General features: G+C 43.1%; 1 protein-coding gene across 4 annotated transcripts in view; it reads left to right on the plus strand.

Annotated features, from left to right (window-relative positions):
- Zranb3 (zinc finger RANBP2-type containing 3) overlaps positions 1-17031 on the plus strand; it is a 149353-nt gene that overhangs the window by 111953 nt on the left and 20369 nt on the right. For all 4 annotated transcript variants that reach the window (XM_028771483.1, XM_028771482.1, XM_028771484.1 and 1 more), the window contains 2 exons: positions 10066-10471; positions 13650-13847. In XM_028771483.1, coding sequence (XP_028627316.1) covers positions 10066-10471; positions 13650-13847 — 604 coding nt within the window. The remainder of the gene's footprint in view (positions 1-10065; positions 10472-13649; positions 13848-17031) is intronic.

Here is a 17031-nt window from a genome sequence, read left to right on the forward strand (position 1 = left end):
TCTCTCTCTCTCTCTCTCTCTCTCTCTCTCTCTCTCTCTCTCTCTCTGTGTGTGTGTGTGTGTGTGTGTGTGTGTGTGTGTGTGTGTGTGTGTGCGTGTGTGTAGTAAAAGGTGCCTATGTCTATAAGTACACATGCAGTTGAAGGCCAGAAGAGAATATCAGGTGTTCTGCTCTATTGCACACACCCTTATTCCATTGCAACGGCTTTCTCACAGGACCTTGAACTAGATTGACAGCCAGCAAGCACCAATGACCCTCCTGTTCCCACACCGCACAGTGCTGGGGGTACAGGCATGGGTTACTGTATTTGGACACGGGTATTTGACATTTGAACTGAGGTCCTCATACTACTTGGCCAACACTAACTCCATCTACTGAGCCATGTCTTCAACCCTGTATCCCCATAATTCTAGGAGGGCTTCCTTGCTTTCTGGGGAACAAAATATCCCAAATCCCTGTTGAACTATATTTGACCCATACCTGTTGCTGGTCTTTCCTTTAAGGAGCTAGCTTCCTACTTTCTTTTGCTGTAAGATACTATCTGAAAAATTATGATTATTTTTGCTCCTTTGGGATATCATTGCTACAATGTGAAAAGCTACATGCAAACATATATATTTACACAGAAAAGTAAATATGCACGTTGTATGTGCCAGTCAAAGGACAAATTGCAGGAGTCTGCTCTTTCCTTCTACCGTGCAGGTCTCAGGGATCACGATCAGGTTGTCAGAACAAGTAACAGATACTTTTAATCCCCAACCCCCAGCCTTTTGCCAGCCACATTTTATTTCTGTATTTATTCTATTTTATGTTTTTCTTTTGTTTCACACCAGAGTGGAATAGAGTTGGTTTGTTTTGTTCTCTGTTCCTGCAGAGTGAGACTAGGTGTATCTCAGAATGGGTGACTGTTGAATTTTTTATTTTTTCAGCTACATGGGAGTGATCTGTTTGGAACATCTAGAGGGGTGGAGAAAGCAGCGATCTCTTTTTCAGGGTAATTTAAATCCACGTGTCTTCTAGTTAGAGGACTAAGCCCTTCCTGTCACTCTAGTCCTTTGAAAACACTCTCCCTGGAGTTTACAGTGTGAAGGATCTTCAGTTGCCGTTCCTGCCATCCGTTCAGCATCTTCTTTCTGGAGGCCGGCATGTCACCCCAGTGGTCATTTGTAAAGCAGGTTTATTAGTTTTGTTAGGAATGGAGCCGAGTGACAGGAGGCAGGATGGCTTCTTGCAGAGGCCTTTCGATCAGGGTCTATTATCCCTGACTTCAGTGCTCCAACATTGGTGGTCGGGTCTCTGCTGGATCAGCACCAGCTTTGAAGTGTTCCATTGTTTTTATGAGTTTCACTGCATTTCCTTTTCTACTCCTTCAGCTCTAATAACTGACTTCCAGTCTTGTCATCAAGGTTAGGGCATTTGTCTCAAAGGACCCTGCATTTACCCGGAGGCAAAACCCTGATGAAGGTCCCCAGCCTCTCAGAGAGAGCACTCTGAGTCAGGGGCATCTTGCAGTTCAGACTCCCAGCACTTCTCGCCAGAGGAAACCTTTTTCTTTGTTGTATTAAACAAAGGATAGGGACACAGTGACTGTTAGCTGTGTAAGCAAAGAAATTTCTCCTATCTGTCTATGCAAAGGCAGCTTTTGCCTCAAAAGGACTTAAGAGACGCTTTATAATGAAGATAAATCTGAGTGTCCATGGCCTGGCAGCATGGATTCCGATTCCGGTTGATCCAAATAGCAAGTTCCAATGTGGAAACAGTTCCATGAAGTTTTATAGAGGAAAACAAGTCGTAATCAAGGCATTTGACACAGCAGTAGCACCAGGAGGGAGGCAGCTTACAGCTGAGCTGGGAAATAGCTGCTGTAGTTGTCAGGTGCTGCCTGCTGACCAGAGCTGGAAACTTAAGAGTGTGCTTGCAGAGCCCAGAAAGCTTCCCAGAAGAAGGCCAGGGAGCCAGACATGGTAGTGCATGCCTATAATCCTAGAACTCAGGAAGCAGAAGCAGAAAGGTCCTGCAAGTTCAAGGCCAGCCTGGTCTGCATTACAAGTTCTAGGCTGTGTGGTGTCCAACTGTAGGAGGGAATGGGATACTAAAGTTTGCCCAAGATGATTTTGGCTCCAACTTTTATCTTCCCACAGTCTGGGAAGTTCTAATCAGTCAGTCAACCCTGTAGGCTCTTTAACATAGGTGTGATTTCATTTCTGGGAATTGTGATGAAAATGTCTGTCAAGTCAGATCCTATTGCCTGTTTTAAAATGCCTACTTTTAAGTTCCTTATTTATCATACCTAAAGAGACTCACTTGCTGTAATTAAAGAACAAATAGTTCTGATAAATTGGTTATTTGTCTATAATATTACTATAGTGACTTTTCTAAGTGCAAGAATGCCATAAGCTATTCAGTAAAATAGCTTTACTAGCTCATAAAAATATTTTATCTTTCTGTGTTACTGCCTCACTAAAAAAGAGTAGAAATGATAAAGTTATTCATTACCAAAAACTAGACTGCAGGACTGGAGAGGTGACTCAGTGGTTAAGAGCACTGGCTGCGATTGCAGAGGACCTGAGTTCAGTTACTAGCTCCCAGTATGCAGCAGCTCACAACTGTAACTCCAGCAGCAGAAGGTCCACACCCCCTTCTGGCCTCTGTGGGCACCAGACATGCATGTGTTGCACAGACATATATGCAGGCATACATACATAAAATTAAAACTAATAAATTGTTGCTAAGAACAATAATCCACCCAGCAGTCTGTTTGGAGGTCCTGGTCTGTTGTGCTGAGACCAACAACTCTTAGCCTCTTGAGTCACAAGGGAAGCTACATTATTGATAAATGTATTTAGACAACATGTTTGTTTGGGAAATAGTAGTACCTTCTCCTCAGATGCTTTGAATTGTGGATCCAAGGAGATCTCCAGGACTGTCACCACCACATCCCTAGAGGTGGTGGGACCTCGGAGAATGGAGCCCGTAAGTAAGGCAGAATACAGTCTCGTGTAATATGCAACTCTATTCAAAGCTCAGACAATTTATGCTCTGAGGGTTAAGAAAGATCACCCAAGTAAAGTTCCCGGGAGTTTACACTGAAAATAATCATAAGGACAAGCCACATGTAGCAAAGACATGTTTTTCCATAGAGGCATAGACAGGATAGTTTAAATATTTGATGGAATAACATCAGCCAGCAATAATGAGTAATTTGGAGTAAACGCACTCCTACACCTGGGAGGAACACAAAAATACATTCCAAGAACAATTCTATGTTTTGAAGAACCTGAAGTCACAACAATTGTTCTCTTTTTTCTTGAAGTGTGCTCACAGCACTCAGAATTCTCACATGACTGCATTCCTGAACCATGGTCCAATAGTCACCAGCCCTAGAAGTGGATGCTCAACAAAAAACTCAGCTGAACAACAAAATACAGAAAATAAAACATAGAAACCATTAGAGAAATGGGTATTATGGCTCTTGCCTACAGTCTTAGCCCTTAAGGCAAGAGGGTCAAGAGTTAGAGTTTTCTTTTTGCTATATAACCAGTTCAAGGCCAGCTTGAGGTACATAAAACTCTGTTTTTAAAAAAAAAAAAAAAATCACTGGAAGCCTTTTTTGTTTGTTTCTGAAACAGCCTCTTCTATATCCTAAGCTGCTGAGTCTCTGCAGCCATGGATGCCCTTGAATTTCTGGTCTCCTCACCTCACAGATCCATGCTCCGTACCTATTTCTACCAGTATCCTACAGACCTGCAATTTAATATAGTATATGAGTCTACAAATCAGTATCATGTAAAAAACTGTGCCCTCTGATTAACTATCCATTTCCCAAACATCTGCCTACCTGCTGGATGTCACTGTGTCTCATCTTAAAGTATTAAGGACAGTGTGTTTCGTTTTAAGCTGCATGATATTTGGGTTCTTTTTCTTTAGGGTTTTATTTGGTTACTATGTGCGGATTTGGATGGGCGTGTGCTTGTAAGTACAAGTGTCCATGGAAGCCAGAGGCATAGGAACCTCTGGAGCTGGAGTTACAGGTGTTTGTGAACTGTGTGATGTGGATACTGGGAACCAAACCTGGATCCTCTGTAATAGTCCTTGCTCTTAACCCCTCAGCTCTCTCCAGCTTCTACGTTTGAGTTCCTTATGTCCTCTCGGTACAGTGGATTCCTGGACTCCGGGCACGTCTCCACTCACCTCATCCAGTGTCCCTCTCTCTACTGTGTGACCACTCCTGGCCCAGCTCTTTCTCAGAGTACAGTTGCAGAGGTGGGCAGAGCACCTACAGTGGTGTTCTGACTGCACAGGAGTCACTCTGCGGGTACACCCGTCATACTGTAAAGTAGTCTTTGAAGCCAGAGGAGTCCGCAAGTACTCAGATACTTCTGCAAAACAGGAAGCCAGAAATGGTGGCCTCCACCCACTGTCCCACCACTGGGGAGGCAAGATCAGGAAGATCTGGAGTTTAAAGTCACCCTCAGCTACTGAGCAAGTCCCAGGCCAGCCTGGGATATATGATATTCTCTCTCCAAAAAAAAGAAACCAAGAAATACACTTCATACTTAGTTTCCTTGGGGGTGGAGAGATGGCTCAGTGGGTAAGAGTACTTGTGCAAACACGAAGCCCAGAGTTCAGATTCCCAGCCCCCAACACCTACAGCCTCAGCACCATGGGGAGCTAACATAGAAGGATCACTGGGGCTTGCTACCCAGCAGTCCCTTCTGAAAAGTGGTGACTTCTAAGTTCAGTGAGAAGCCTTAGCTCAAAGGAGTAAGTAAGTCAAAGAGAAGTACAGCAGGACCCTCAGTGGCCTTCAGGCTTCTGTACAGTCACTAGCGTTACTCCCAGGCATACACTGTGTTTCTGTGTGTTTCCTCTACCACCAGTGTGCACTTTCACATGTGAACACTCAGCCCCTCTTTATCCACTGTAAGCCAGTGAGGGAGATGGAGCCAGTAACCATGAGTGCTCTGCAGATGCTGTGTTCTCAGGACTTCACCTTAGTTGGGTCCTGAGTTCCTTTGGGACTGTGGAGGGAATAAAGACCTTCTCCCACAAAGTGCACACACGATTCAAACAAGTGTGTATGGTCAGTCACAGAGGCTTCCCAGGCCCTTAGAGGCTGTCTGTGGCTTACAATACATAGATCACTAACCCTTCTCTGTTCCCAACCAGCATAAATTACCTCTAGAGTGTATCACAGAGATTTTCTGTCTTGTTTTTCTGCCAGTCATAGCTGCTACGTGTCATAAGAGCCCTCATCAGTAACTTCCTCCTCTGTTGCCCAGAGGCTCTCATCAGAAAGCTTGACTGATGCTAGGAATCAGGTTTCTAACTGAGGACTGTAAAGTGAAGCTCAGTCTGCCAGCCTCTGGCAGCCCTGCAGCCAGATACTCGCATGTAAGTTTCATTACCTCTGACAGACTTCCTCATTATCCAACTCAGCCATCCTTACAAAATTAGCTAGAATCCTCACTGATCACGCACTATTTGCAAGAATTATATTCTTGGCATATCCTTTGGTTTGAGAAATTATGACAGTGATTTATTTCCAGCCACTTCCTCCTTCCTGAACTTCATTTGCTTGAAGTCTTTGTCTGTAATACCCAGTGGCATGTGGTTTCAGATCAGCAGATACTCGGGAGTCACCTCCTCACGACCACACACTGCTGGTGATCTCCAGCATGGCAGAGGCTGACCTCTGTTTCCAACTGCAGTCTCTCACCGCTGTGCAGCTCTCTGCGTTCCCTCTAGCACAAAATGAGAATCTCTCAAATGCTACTTTCCCAATGTAATAATAATAAAAAAAAAAAGCTTAAGTCAGTTGCTTACTCAAGGAGGTCTGCTATATTTGAAGGTCCTGAAGATTCACTGTGGGAAGATTGCTTTAAGAGATATTAGTGGGAAGATTGCTTTCATTTTAAGAAGTCCTGCATACTTTTTTTTGGGTGGGGGGAGGGAATGAGCTGAGAAGGAAAGTCTTTAAAGAAACAATTATTTGAAAGACTAGAGGGAGGCCTGGGGATGACTTTGTGGGGGGAATTGATCGAGGTATGAGGACTGGAGCTTAGGTGTCCAGAAGCCACTAAGAGCCTGGTACACACGGTGACCCACCTATAATCCCAGCACAAAGGAGGCAGAGACGTGGCTCATCCAGACAGGCTAGCCAGCCCAACTAGCCAAAACAGTGAGCACTGAGTTTGATAAGAGACCTTGCTTCCATTTATAAAGTGGAAAGTGATTGAGAAAGACACCCTACATCTCAGACCTCCACATATGGACACACAACAATGATCATGCAGTACAGCACAGAGATTCTGTCAAAGATTCTGATCGCTATAAACACAACTGAATGTATGTGTTGGCTCACTAATGTGTATTTCATATATAGCTATACTGACTGTTGTTAGGTTTCACTAACAACTTACAGAATGAATCTCTGTCTATATAGAAAGGAAATTTACTAGAATGACTAATAGGCTGTGGTCCAGCTAATCCAACAATGGCTGAGTGTGAAAGAAAAGTCCAAGAGTCCAGGAATAGCTGAGTCCATGAGGCCAGCTGCCTTGCCTGTTCTTAGGTATACCCTGGAATCCGGAAAAGTAGGCTCCAAAGCCAGTGAAGGAACAGACTTGCTAGCAAGGCAAGGGCAAGCAGGAAAAGAGCAAAATCTCCCTTCTAAATTCTTACATAGGCTTCCAGCAGAAGGGAAGGCCCAGATTAGATTTGGATTAAAGGTATGCCTTCCCACTTCAAGATTGAAGGCATGTGTTCTCCCCTCTCAAAAGATCTGACATAAAGTTCTTTCTCGAGATCCAGATTAGATCTTCCAACTTCAAATTAAGCAAAAATCCCTCACAGGTGTGCCTTTCATTTTGGATTTTAGTTAATTCCAGATATAGTCAAGTTGACAACCAATAATAGCCATCACGCTGACATGCTTTATTTGCTTTTCATTAAAAAAAAAAAGTTTTAAACTGCTTATCTAAGAAAAGAGGCAGTTGAGGGCTATTAACTAAATTGAAAACAAATAGATGGAAGGAAAGACTTCAGTCAGTATAAGGTTTTTATCACTTTTGTTTGATCTGCTCCCTGGTCACCACCACTGTGTCATTTGAGGAGACAAATTATACTAGACCAAGAATCTTCTGGGAAGCTTTAAGGCTCTTCCACAGAGCCATTATTGATAGCTATACTGTAAAGACATCTTTGTGTAACTTCTTAAATGTGAGCAGACACATTAAGTCATTTTAACCCTAGGAAAGCACATGGTAGAATCAACTCCTGCACACTGTCCTCTGACCTCCCCCCACCACACACATACATGCACCTGCATGCGTGCCCACACATGCAAAATAATAAATGGGATTAAAATCTCTAGCAATAGCTTAATTAAGAAAATCTTTATTATAGGCCCTGTGTGTGATTCTTTTAGGAAGAGGACTTGAGTGTTATTGTGGTAGCGAAAGGCTACCAGCATTATGCAAAGCTGAATTCTTTATGTCAAGGAAGGGCCACCAATACAACAAGCAGTGACCTGTAAAGAGCAGAAAAACACAAAGCAGAAGTGTCCTTAATAGCCCAGAAAAATAAAAGAAATTATTATATCTATGATACAGTCTAAGGGAAAAATCAACAAACAGGACAGAAACTAAAATTTTATAATACTCACATTAATAATTTAGCAAGGAAAGAAAAGATAAGGAGACCACCCAGAAAGAAAAAATAAAAAGATTCAGAAAGAAAAGATAGAAAAAGCAAAAGTAGCCCAAGAAAACATCCCAGAATTGAAGAATATCGAACCTCCCAGTTGAAACTGTACTGGTTTTAATCATGGAAGGTTAAATCTCCATCTACCATGTGTGAGTTCATCTGGCTTCTTGCCTTTATTCACCCTTAATGTTCTCCTGTCTTCATTTCACCTTTTCTTCCCTTCTCAAACTGCCTCCATGTGGCTGGACATCCATTCCTGCTGCCTTCTCCACCTGCACACGTGTGGTTCTTAGATGCCCAGGTCAGCTCTCCTCCATTCATATTCTCTCTTTTATTTATCCATATTCTCTTTCCTTCCTGCCCCTGCTCAAACTTACTCCAGCACCCACTGGTCCTCATACATCTAAGAATGCTATTTCCTTCTCTCTTATCTTTTGATCTTCCAGTCAATCAGTTTATCTCCTTGTATTTCCTATTTCATAACTGAAGACATCAGTCTTGTATATAGTAAGTCAGAAACTAGGAGGCCAAGGCGAACGATTATGACCACTGCAGGTCCAGCATGTTTTTTAATCCTCACATGCAACCAGGGTGTCCTACCAAATCTTGGTGCTCGGCCTCTTGTGTCCTGAGTCCCATGGCAGCCTTCCCATTCCATGCGTTTGGGGGGTCCCTTAGAGGTCTCCAGGGATTGCACTCAGATTGATGGACTCGCACAGCACACACTTTTACCTACTGAACCATTTCACCAGCCCCTTCCCTGTTTCTCACTCTTTATGTGAAGGCATAACCAAAGGGCCACTGATTGTCTGGGAAGGAAATGGCAAGGGTAAGCAGAAGTAACCAAACACTAAGACAGATGCTGAAGGTAACCTGGTTAAAACTCTGGTTAGTAGCTTCAGACTCGGGTAATACCACAAATGTGAATGAAGACAGAAAACTGAAAAAGGCACAGGAAACAAGACGCCACTATTGGATGTTAAATGCACGCAACTACTATGCTGGGGAGATGGCTCACCCAGTGAAGGCACTTGCCACCAAGCCTGATGACACAGTTCTAGGGAGAACTGACGCCTACAAGTTGACCTCTGACCTCCACACATGTGCTCTAGCACCCAAGTGTCTACACAGATATACATCATACATATACATAGTAAATAAAGAAATGTAATATTTAAAAATGCACATGACTGCCAAGCTAAAATAATTCTGTACTCAAGAGGGAAGCCAAGCAGAGGAAAGCTTAATATTTTAGAGGGAAAAGGACAAAAGGAAACCATGAGACTAATAAGAAGATGTAAACGGTAGACCCAACATTCCGCTAACAGAGATCCCAGAAAAATAAGGACAGACAAAATGAGAAGGAAGAATTATCAAAGACATCATGAAAATGTAGAAATGGAAAACTGTTACTCACGTGGAATAAAGTATCCTGAGTGCTGAGTAGAATTTTGAGATATATGCTTATGGATTCTATAGGTACAGATAGATGTAGGTAATTATGACGTTTTAGGCTACAAGGTTAGAAGTTAATGGAACCCTTGAAAACAAAGGAAAGGCCGGGCAGTGGTGGCACACACCTTTAATCTCAGCACTTGGGAGGCAGAGGCAGGCGGATTTCTGAGTTCGAGGCCAGCCTGGTCTACAGAGTGAGTTCCAGGACAGCCATGGGTACACAGAGAAACCCTGTCTCGAAAAACCAAAAAAATAAAATAAAACAAAGGAAAGCTTTTCTTTTTCATTTGTGTGTATATCTGTTATGTGTCTGTGTGTTTGTATGTTTGCAGGTATGTAAAATACATGTGGGAGTACACATTTACGTGTATGCATGTGCATGTGGTGGTCAGAATAAATATTTTAATGCTATTTGAAAAGTGTTTCCTAGCCGGTATAATGTTTTAACGTGGGTGTCATAGTTATATACAGTGTGTTTACAGTTTGGCCATGGAAGCATTTTTCTAGGTTCCCATCTGACTTAAAATACTATTTTATTTGCTTGAAATGTCTACGTACGCAGTTCCCTCCTTTACCAGATGGGCATCTAAGGCAGGTAGTGTATAAAGTGTATTTTTATTTTATAACGTCTCTAATTTCCTCACCTGAAGCCTCCTTCTGGGGACTAGCACAAGGGTCAATGAGTGCAGCACACAGTATGTGCCAAGCAAAGACACATAGGAAGTACGTGGCTGTGCTCATTCAGTACATGACTATATTCATTCCACTGAGTTATGTGTATTTATGAAGAGTGGTACTATAATTGGATTCCTTTCCAGTCAGTCTGGTTAATGAAAATGCTAAGTTCTTTCATTTAGGAAGAACAGTTGCTCCCTCATTTGATAACTCTTGGCTGATTTCAGTTTGAAAAAGAAAAACAGCATGATATTCGATCATTCTTCTTACCAAAACGGAAAAAGAGACAGTTGGAAACATCCTGTGATGAGTCAGAGGCATTCAAGGAGAAGGCGACAGTGGCCTCAGATCCTAGAAAAATGGCTACAAGTGATGACACTGCTGACAAAAATGGGTTTGAACCTGAAGCTAAAAGGTTGAAGTCCTTGAGCACCCAGGACCATAGCAGTGCACTGGAGGAAAGACCATCCTTGCGAGCCAAAGCCACATCCATGGAAGGTGTCCATGACATTAAGTCCCCATTGGCCTCCGCAGCCCTTCCTGAGAAGGGGTGGCAGTGTGGCTTCTGCACATTCCTCAATGACCCAGGCCTTCCTTACTGTGAGATGTGTGAGAACCCTCAGGGCAGAGCTGGTAAGTGCACAGAAGGTGGAGGTGAGGTTGGCAGGGAGGGTGCCAGGCCAGGCTCTCACCCGAGCTTTTGGGTGCTATTGTTGTCACAGTGCCTCATGACTCAGCAGGGCCTGCAGCCCTTAAAAGGGAATAAGAATTTCACTAAATGAAGACTGTAGATTCATCCCCTGTGGAATGTGACTGACTCCTGGTTCTGTCAAGAATGTCACTGGCTTGGCATTAACTTGGCACAAATGGATATTTCTGAATAATGTCAGCAGGATGTGAGCTCAGTGGGCAGGAGGAGCCTTGTTGCTATGGTAGCAAATGTGCTGCCCATCACAGACCTGCTGTTATAAAAGAAGTAGATATTCTTGGTTTTAAGGAAGTTAAATGATTTTTATATTTAAATGGGATCACTTTGTAACTACTTGGCCTGTTTAGTATACATTGTGCCATATTTCTTCCTTAACAACTCATAAGCTCTTCTCAAGGTCTTATGAAAAGAATCTGACCAACACCTACATACACAAAAATACAATGTAGCAGAAAAACATCATTAGTATTCTCTCTGTTTTCAGTTCCAGAGAATATTTTTATGGCAATGAAAAAAATGCCACATTTGACAGTTTGGGAAACTAGAAATAGGTTATTTTATCAATTATACAGTTGTTCACAGTGGTTCTCCTGTATGTCCAATTGTCTTCCAACAACTGGCTAGAACCTGGACAGAGCTAAGAACTCTGACGTTACAATTTCCCCCTCTTCCTCCTCCTCTCTGTTAATCTGAAGGAAAGTACATCAGTAGCTGAGTCTTTCCTCTCTTACTTCTGAGAACTCTGTCAAAATTGACAAGTGGCCATCTGGGGGGTTGTGTTTGTTATGTGGGCACCTGGTCTCTGAAACTAAACTAGAACCACACACTCTGCCTATGTGATGTCCTTGCCACAGTTAATGAGACCCCCTGCAATCCCAGCTGGCGCAATCAAAATAAAGCAACTTATAATGGCAGCTCACAGCAAGTGTAGACAGTGACTAGCTTAGAAAAAAAATCATAGTTTACTATGTGTTTGATAGTTCTCATTTTTTCCTTTTAATGCCAGGAGCAACAGTGGAAGTTTCTAGACCTACGATTGAATAAGCAACCTGCCAAGAAACTTAAACTAATTCCAGTTGCGAGCATGAAGTAGTCTGCTTAGAGAATAGATAAGAATTTCAAGTAACAGTGTACCTCAATGTTACAGTGCTCAGTAGTATATTGTTACATTGGCATAATGATCTCATACCTTGGTTTGTTTGTGCCCCCAAGGTTTTAAAGGACAGAATTAATACTAATAAAAATTTTAATATTGCTTTCTTGAAACTCTTGAAGAAACAGTAGAATCCAAAAACATTAAAGGAGCCATGTAGGATGGTACAGTCCACTAAAGCTGCTAATCCAGGCCTTTAGTGCTTTGAAATAAATAGTGCATACACTGAATTATGATATTTAACAACTAACAGCCGAAATTGCCCAACTTTGTATCTCTGACTTGATGCCAGAGTGGTTTTATCCAGTGGAACCTACAAAACATTTCTGTTTTGGTACCCAGTGGGAACCTCAGGCTTAACATATTTCAGGCTAGAATTGTTGGGGCTGAGGAGATAGTCCGTCTACTTCTTGCTGTATAAGCATTAAGACTTAAGTTTGAGGCCTGGCTAGTGGCTTTAACTCCAGCACTTGGGAGGCAGAGCAGGTGGATCTCTGAGTTTGAGGACAGCCTGGTCTACAGAGTGAGTTCCAAGACAGCCAGGGCTACACAGAGAAACCGTGTCTTAGTGGTGGTGGTTGGGTGCTAGGGTACCCAAGTTTGAATCTTAGCACCCACATAGAAAGCCAAGTACAGCATACATCCCCAACCTGGGAATGTTGAGACAGACAGATTTCTGGAACTTAGCTGGCTAGCCAGCAAAGCCAAATCAGTTAGCTCTGGGTTCAATGAGAGACAAAAATAAAGTGGAAAATGACTGAAGAAGACACCAGGTGTCAGCTTTTATTGTGCAGGTTTGTCTGGGCTATTCTTCTGGAGACCCAGATTCCCAGCACCCATAAGACTGCTCCAGGGCCGGGTTATGGTGGCACACGCCTTTAATCCAGCACTTGGGAGGCAGAGGCAGGTAGATTTCTGAGTTCGAGGCCAGCCTGATCTACAGAGTGAGTTCCAGGACAGCCAGGGCTACACAGAGAAACCCTGTCTCAAAAAACCAAAAAAATTAAAAAAAAAAAAAAGACTGCTCCAGTCCCAGAGGATTTGATACCATCTTCTGGCCTCCATGAGCCCTGTATGCACATGGTGCAGAGATACATATGCAGGTAAAATATACATATGCATTAAATGAAAATAAATTTAAAAATTAAAAGAACAAACCTCAATAGTATCCGTGATCTCCTTCTCACCTTCCCTCAATGGATAAACTCCAAAATACATCAGTCTACCAGCGCCTAGGCCTATTGCCGCCATCGAAAGCCGTTAGCAGCTTCATCAAGACCCGGTAGCATCCTCCACCCTAGTCTTGCTTGCCCTTTGGACTCTACGTCAGAACAGTCAGAGTCACCCTTTAATAATGGGCATCAGCTGGGCGTGGCTGCATATGCCTTTAATCCTAGCTCTTTGGAGGCAGAAGTAGATGGATGTCTATAGTTCTAAGCCAGCCAAGCCAGCATCATTGGGGAGCGGAGGGGGGGGGAGGCTGGGAGTTCAGACTGTGATCATTACTCCTCTGTCTGATGGTCTGTGTTGCTCTCCAATTCCATCCAGAGTGTATCCAGTGATGTAAGCCCCTGAGTTAGGCTCAGCAGCAGCTCCCAGCTAAGGTGGGGCTCTCAGAGCATGGCCCTGTCAGCCTGTGCTATGTGTAATAATCTACTGTTGCTCTGTTACAGTTCTGGACTCCACCCTCTCCTCCGTGCCCTCCCTGCCTCCGGTTCTCCCGACTCTCCTCATCTGTAGACACATTCTTTATTTGTTTGTTTCCATTTTCGTGTATCCATGCATCTTAAAAGGGAACCTTCAGGAGGCAAGGCAAACATTCCCTTCCTGATGAATATTTTATAAGTCTGAATAAACATTGTTAACTTTATTTTTTTTAAATAAAATTGAGCAGTGACATTTTAATCTGTGCTTGTTACATTTAAATTATCATATTCTTATCATTCTAGCTAGCCTCAACCATATGCAGGATAGGAACAAAAATGAGGAAGATGTTTCTCAGAAAAGCACCTCCAAAAATGATCAAGCTAGTTTGGACTGTGTAAAACAATGCTCTGAACAGTTGGAAGCTGAGCAGTCGGCTAATGACGAAGAAGAAACACTGAAAGATGAGGGGGAAGACAGGCTGCCATCTCAGGCAGGGAATGGTACGTCCTACTTCTATCTCTGGTGCTCAGATAATAACCTTGTGGGGGATGGGGATGTGGCTGAGTTGTTGAGTTCTTAGCTACCACACCTGACTCTACTGCTACGGTCCCCAGCACTGTATGAACCAGCTGTGGTGGCAAAAGCTTGTAATCCCAGCACACAGGAGGAAGAGGCAGGAAGATTTCAAGTTCAAGATCATCTTTGGTTACATAGTCAATCTGAGGCCAGCCTGGGCTATATGAGACCCTGTTTCAAAACTAACCAACTACATAAATAAGTACCAGATACCTTAATACATAATGCTATTACTAAGTTTGTGACTAATGCTTTATTCCAAGTACCTTCTAAGTTAAAACACCCACCTTTCTCAGAAACATCTTTAAATACCAGATGCTCTCTGCTGGAATCAACACTATAGCATCACAACCAATAAATTGCTGTTGCCACCAAAATGTCACCCTGCCCAACCACAGCGAACTCATTGACAGGGTTTTTATTTGGGTGGTGCATCAGGTCACAGTAATCAGACTGACAGAACCAGCAGCCATTTAACATGTCATTAGCCTGTGTTACAGCGAATGCTCTTAGATGGCTACACTCAATCAGCTTTTTTTTTTTTTTTTTTTTTTAAGAAACAAGGAACATAGTTTCAAGGCTCTGAGAACCATGGTTCAGTGGGTAAAGTGCCTGCCTTGCAAGCATAGACTCCTGAGACTGATCCCCACCACCCTGTGCAGAGCTAGGTGTGACATGCATACCTGTAAACCCAGCATTCAGGTGCAGATACATACGTTCTACACAGATGCAGAGACCAAATGAATCATGACTACAGTTGGAGTCCTATGGTCGAGGTTGTATTTATTTATTTATTGCTTGTTCCTGTCTGCATTACTTACAGCTACGGTGGTCACTAAATGCCAGCCTGTAGTTGTACATGGGCCAGCTGGCAAAACACCGTGAGTAATTTGGCATTAGTTTCTTTTTTGATTCACTTAGTAACGTGCAGATTGCTATACATCTTAAAACCATCCCTGATTGTTATACGAGGCCCCTAAAAACTTTCTAAGTTAACTGCTATTAACATTGATATAGCTTGGAATAAGATTCATAGCTTCAAAATGAAAAGTTCATTTAAGAATTTCTTAACCTAACTGGCGGGGGTGGTATACACCTTTAATCCCAGCACTCAGGAGGAAGAGGCAGGTGGATCTCTTGAGTTTGAGGCCAGCCTGGTCTACACAGGGAAACCCTATCTCAAAAACAAAAGAAAAGAAGGTGTGTGGGTGTGTGTGTGGGGGGGGTATTTTTGAACCTAAGGTGGGTTCTTTTTTCTTTTCTCCTCAGCCTTTTCCTTCCCTCAGAGTCTTCCCCAAAAGTGTGTTAGAGTACATCCTGTCTGGATCTGATTTCATAACCTTTAAATAAACAGGATAGTCAGCAGTCAGAGGGCTTATCTTCTTGTGTGTCTCTGTTTTCTTTGTTCCTGCTGTAAGACCAATCCCCGAGTGCCAATGAAGCCTAGGGCCGGGGATGGCTTACACTCAGTGAGCTAATCTGAGAATTGTGGTTGGACAGTTGTTGTCAGCTGAGCTAGGAAACAGTGGGTTCCTTGATGCAGAGCTTCAAGTCTATTCCTACGAATAAGAACCAGGAAGTGGCTCAATTGGTGCAGTGCTTTGCTAGCAAGCATACAGCCTAGGCTCAGAAGGAAACATAAACATGAAGGTGGTACACACTGGGAGGTGGAGGCAGGAGCTTCTCAGCTGCACAGTGAATTCAAGGTCAGCCTGGGCTGCAGGAAATCCTGTCTCAGAAAAACCAGAGGTAGGGCCAACAAGTAGGTAAAGGCCCTTGCCACCAACCCTGACCACATGAGTTTGACCCACATAGTAGAATGTCCTCTGACCTGCACATGCGCACACGTGCTCACGCGAGCGCGCGTGTGCACACACACACACACACACACACACACACACACATTTTAATAAGTCTACACATCCTGTATCATCCTCATCCACTGCAGATGCACTAGCATTTCCCTTGTGCCTGCCCCTGCTTCCTTCTTCCTGAGCTCTCAGATCATCAGCCTGAACAAATCCAAGAAGAGCTACCTTACATATCTTTGCAGTAAACATGGATTTCCACGAGAAAGCAACAGAAAGAAGGTTTGGGGGTTTTAGGGTATTTTTTTTCTTTCTATTCCCCCCTCAGAGACAGATAGATGCGTGCTGTTCTGGAGCTGTGGTTCCATTCTAACTAGAAACATGCAGGGAGAGAACCTGTGTCAACAACACCTTCATCTATAGTCTCAAACCATCAAATTGTACTTTGTGGAAACACTGAAGAGGATATTTTCCATAATGCAGCTCTCAGCCCCCCAAGAAGTATCACCTACTATGACACTGGCTTTATAATTATTTTTCATCAAAGAATGGCTTCTATCTTTACACATTAATGCATAGTTCTTCAAATAGGAAGACAGACTGATTACAGAGCACTCTTCTGACCAAGGCCTGCAGACACCTCTCATTAATTGGTGGCACAGTACCTTAGCCAAAGTCCAACATGCCACCTGTGGCTGTGACTTTTGTTTGTCCTGAGGGGTCCAGACCAGCAGTGTCTTCAGCCTCCAGCTCTTTGTTTGGACCCTTTGCACATGTCCATGAAGCAAACATAACGCAGCTTCCTTGTGAGAGAGGTCAGTTATTCTTCCTGGAATGTGCTTCTTCAGTTTGAAACCTGTATTCTCCTGTTCTTTAACCTGGCATTTTGATACTTATACTTTCTCCTTTTGATTCCAGATCATAATGAAAAATACCCTTTTATTATTATATTATTATTTTATTATTATTTTGTATGTGTGATGACTGAGGGGCATGAGTGTATCATGGCGCACACACGGAAGCTAGATGACAGCTTGGTGGAGTTGGTTCTCTTCTTTCATCATTAAGCAGGTTTCAGGGCAGACTTGCATAGCCATCTCCCCAGCTTCATACCGAAAAGTCTATAGACATCTAGGAGTTACGTAAATTCAATACATATAATAGCACTGCATGTATGTCATGTGTGGCTTTGAGTGACTGAGCTCACGTGGGCTCAGACAACAACTTCACAGCTACCACCTAGTGATAGTGATCGCAACATGCCTTTGTTATCCCTGAATATCAGACACTAATTGCAGAG

This window comes from Grammomys surdaster, unplaced genomic scaffold (genome assembly GCF_004785775.1).
Source record: "Grammomys surdaster isolate TR1022 unplaced genomic scaffold, NIH_TR_1.0 208, whole genome shotgun sequence".
Lineage (NCBI taxonomy): Eukaryota > Metazoa > Chordata > Mammalia > Rodentia > Muridae > Grammomys > Grammomys surdaster.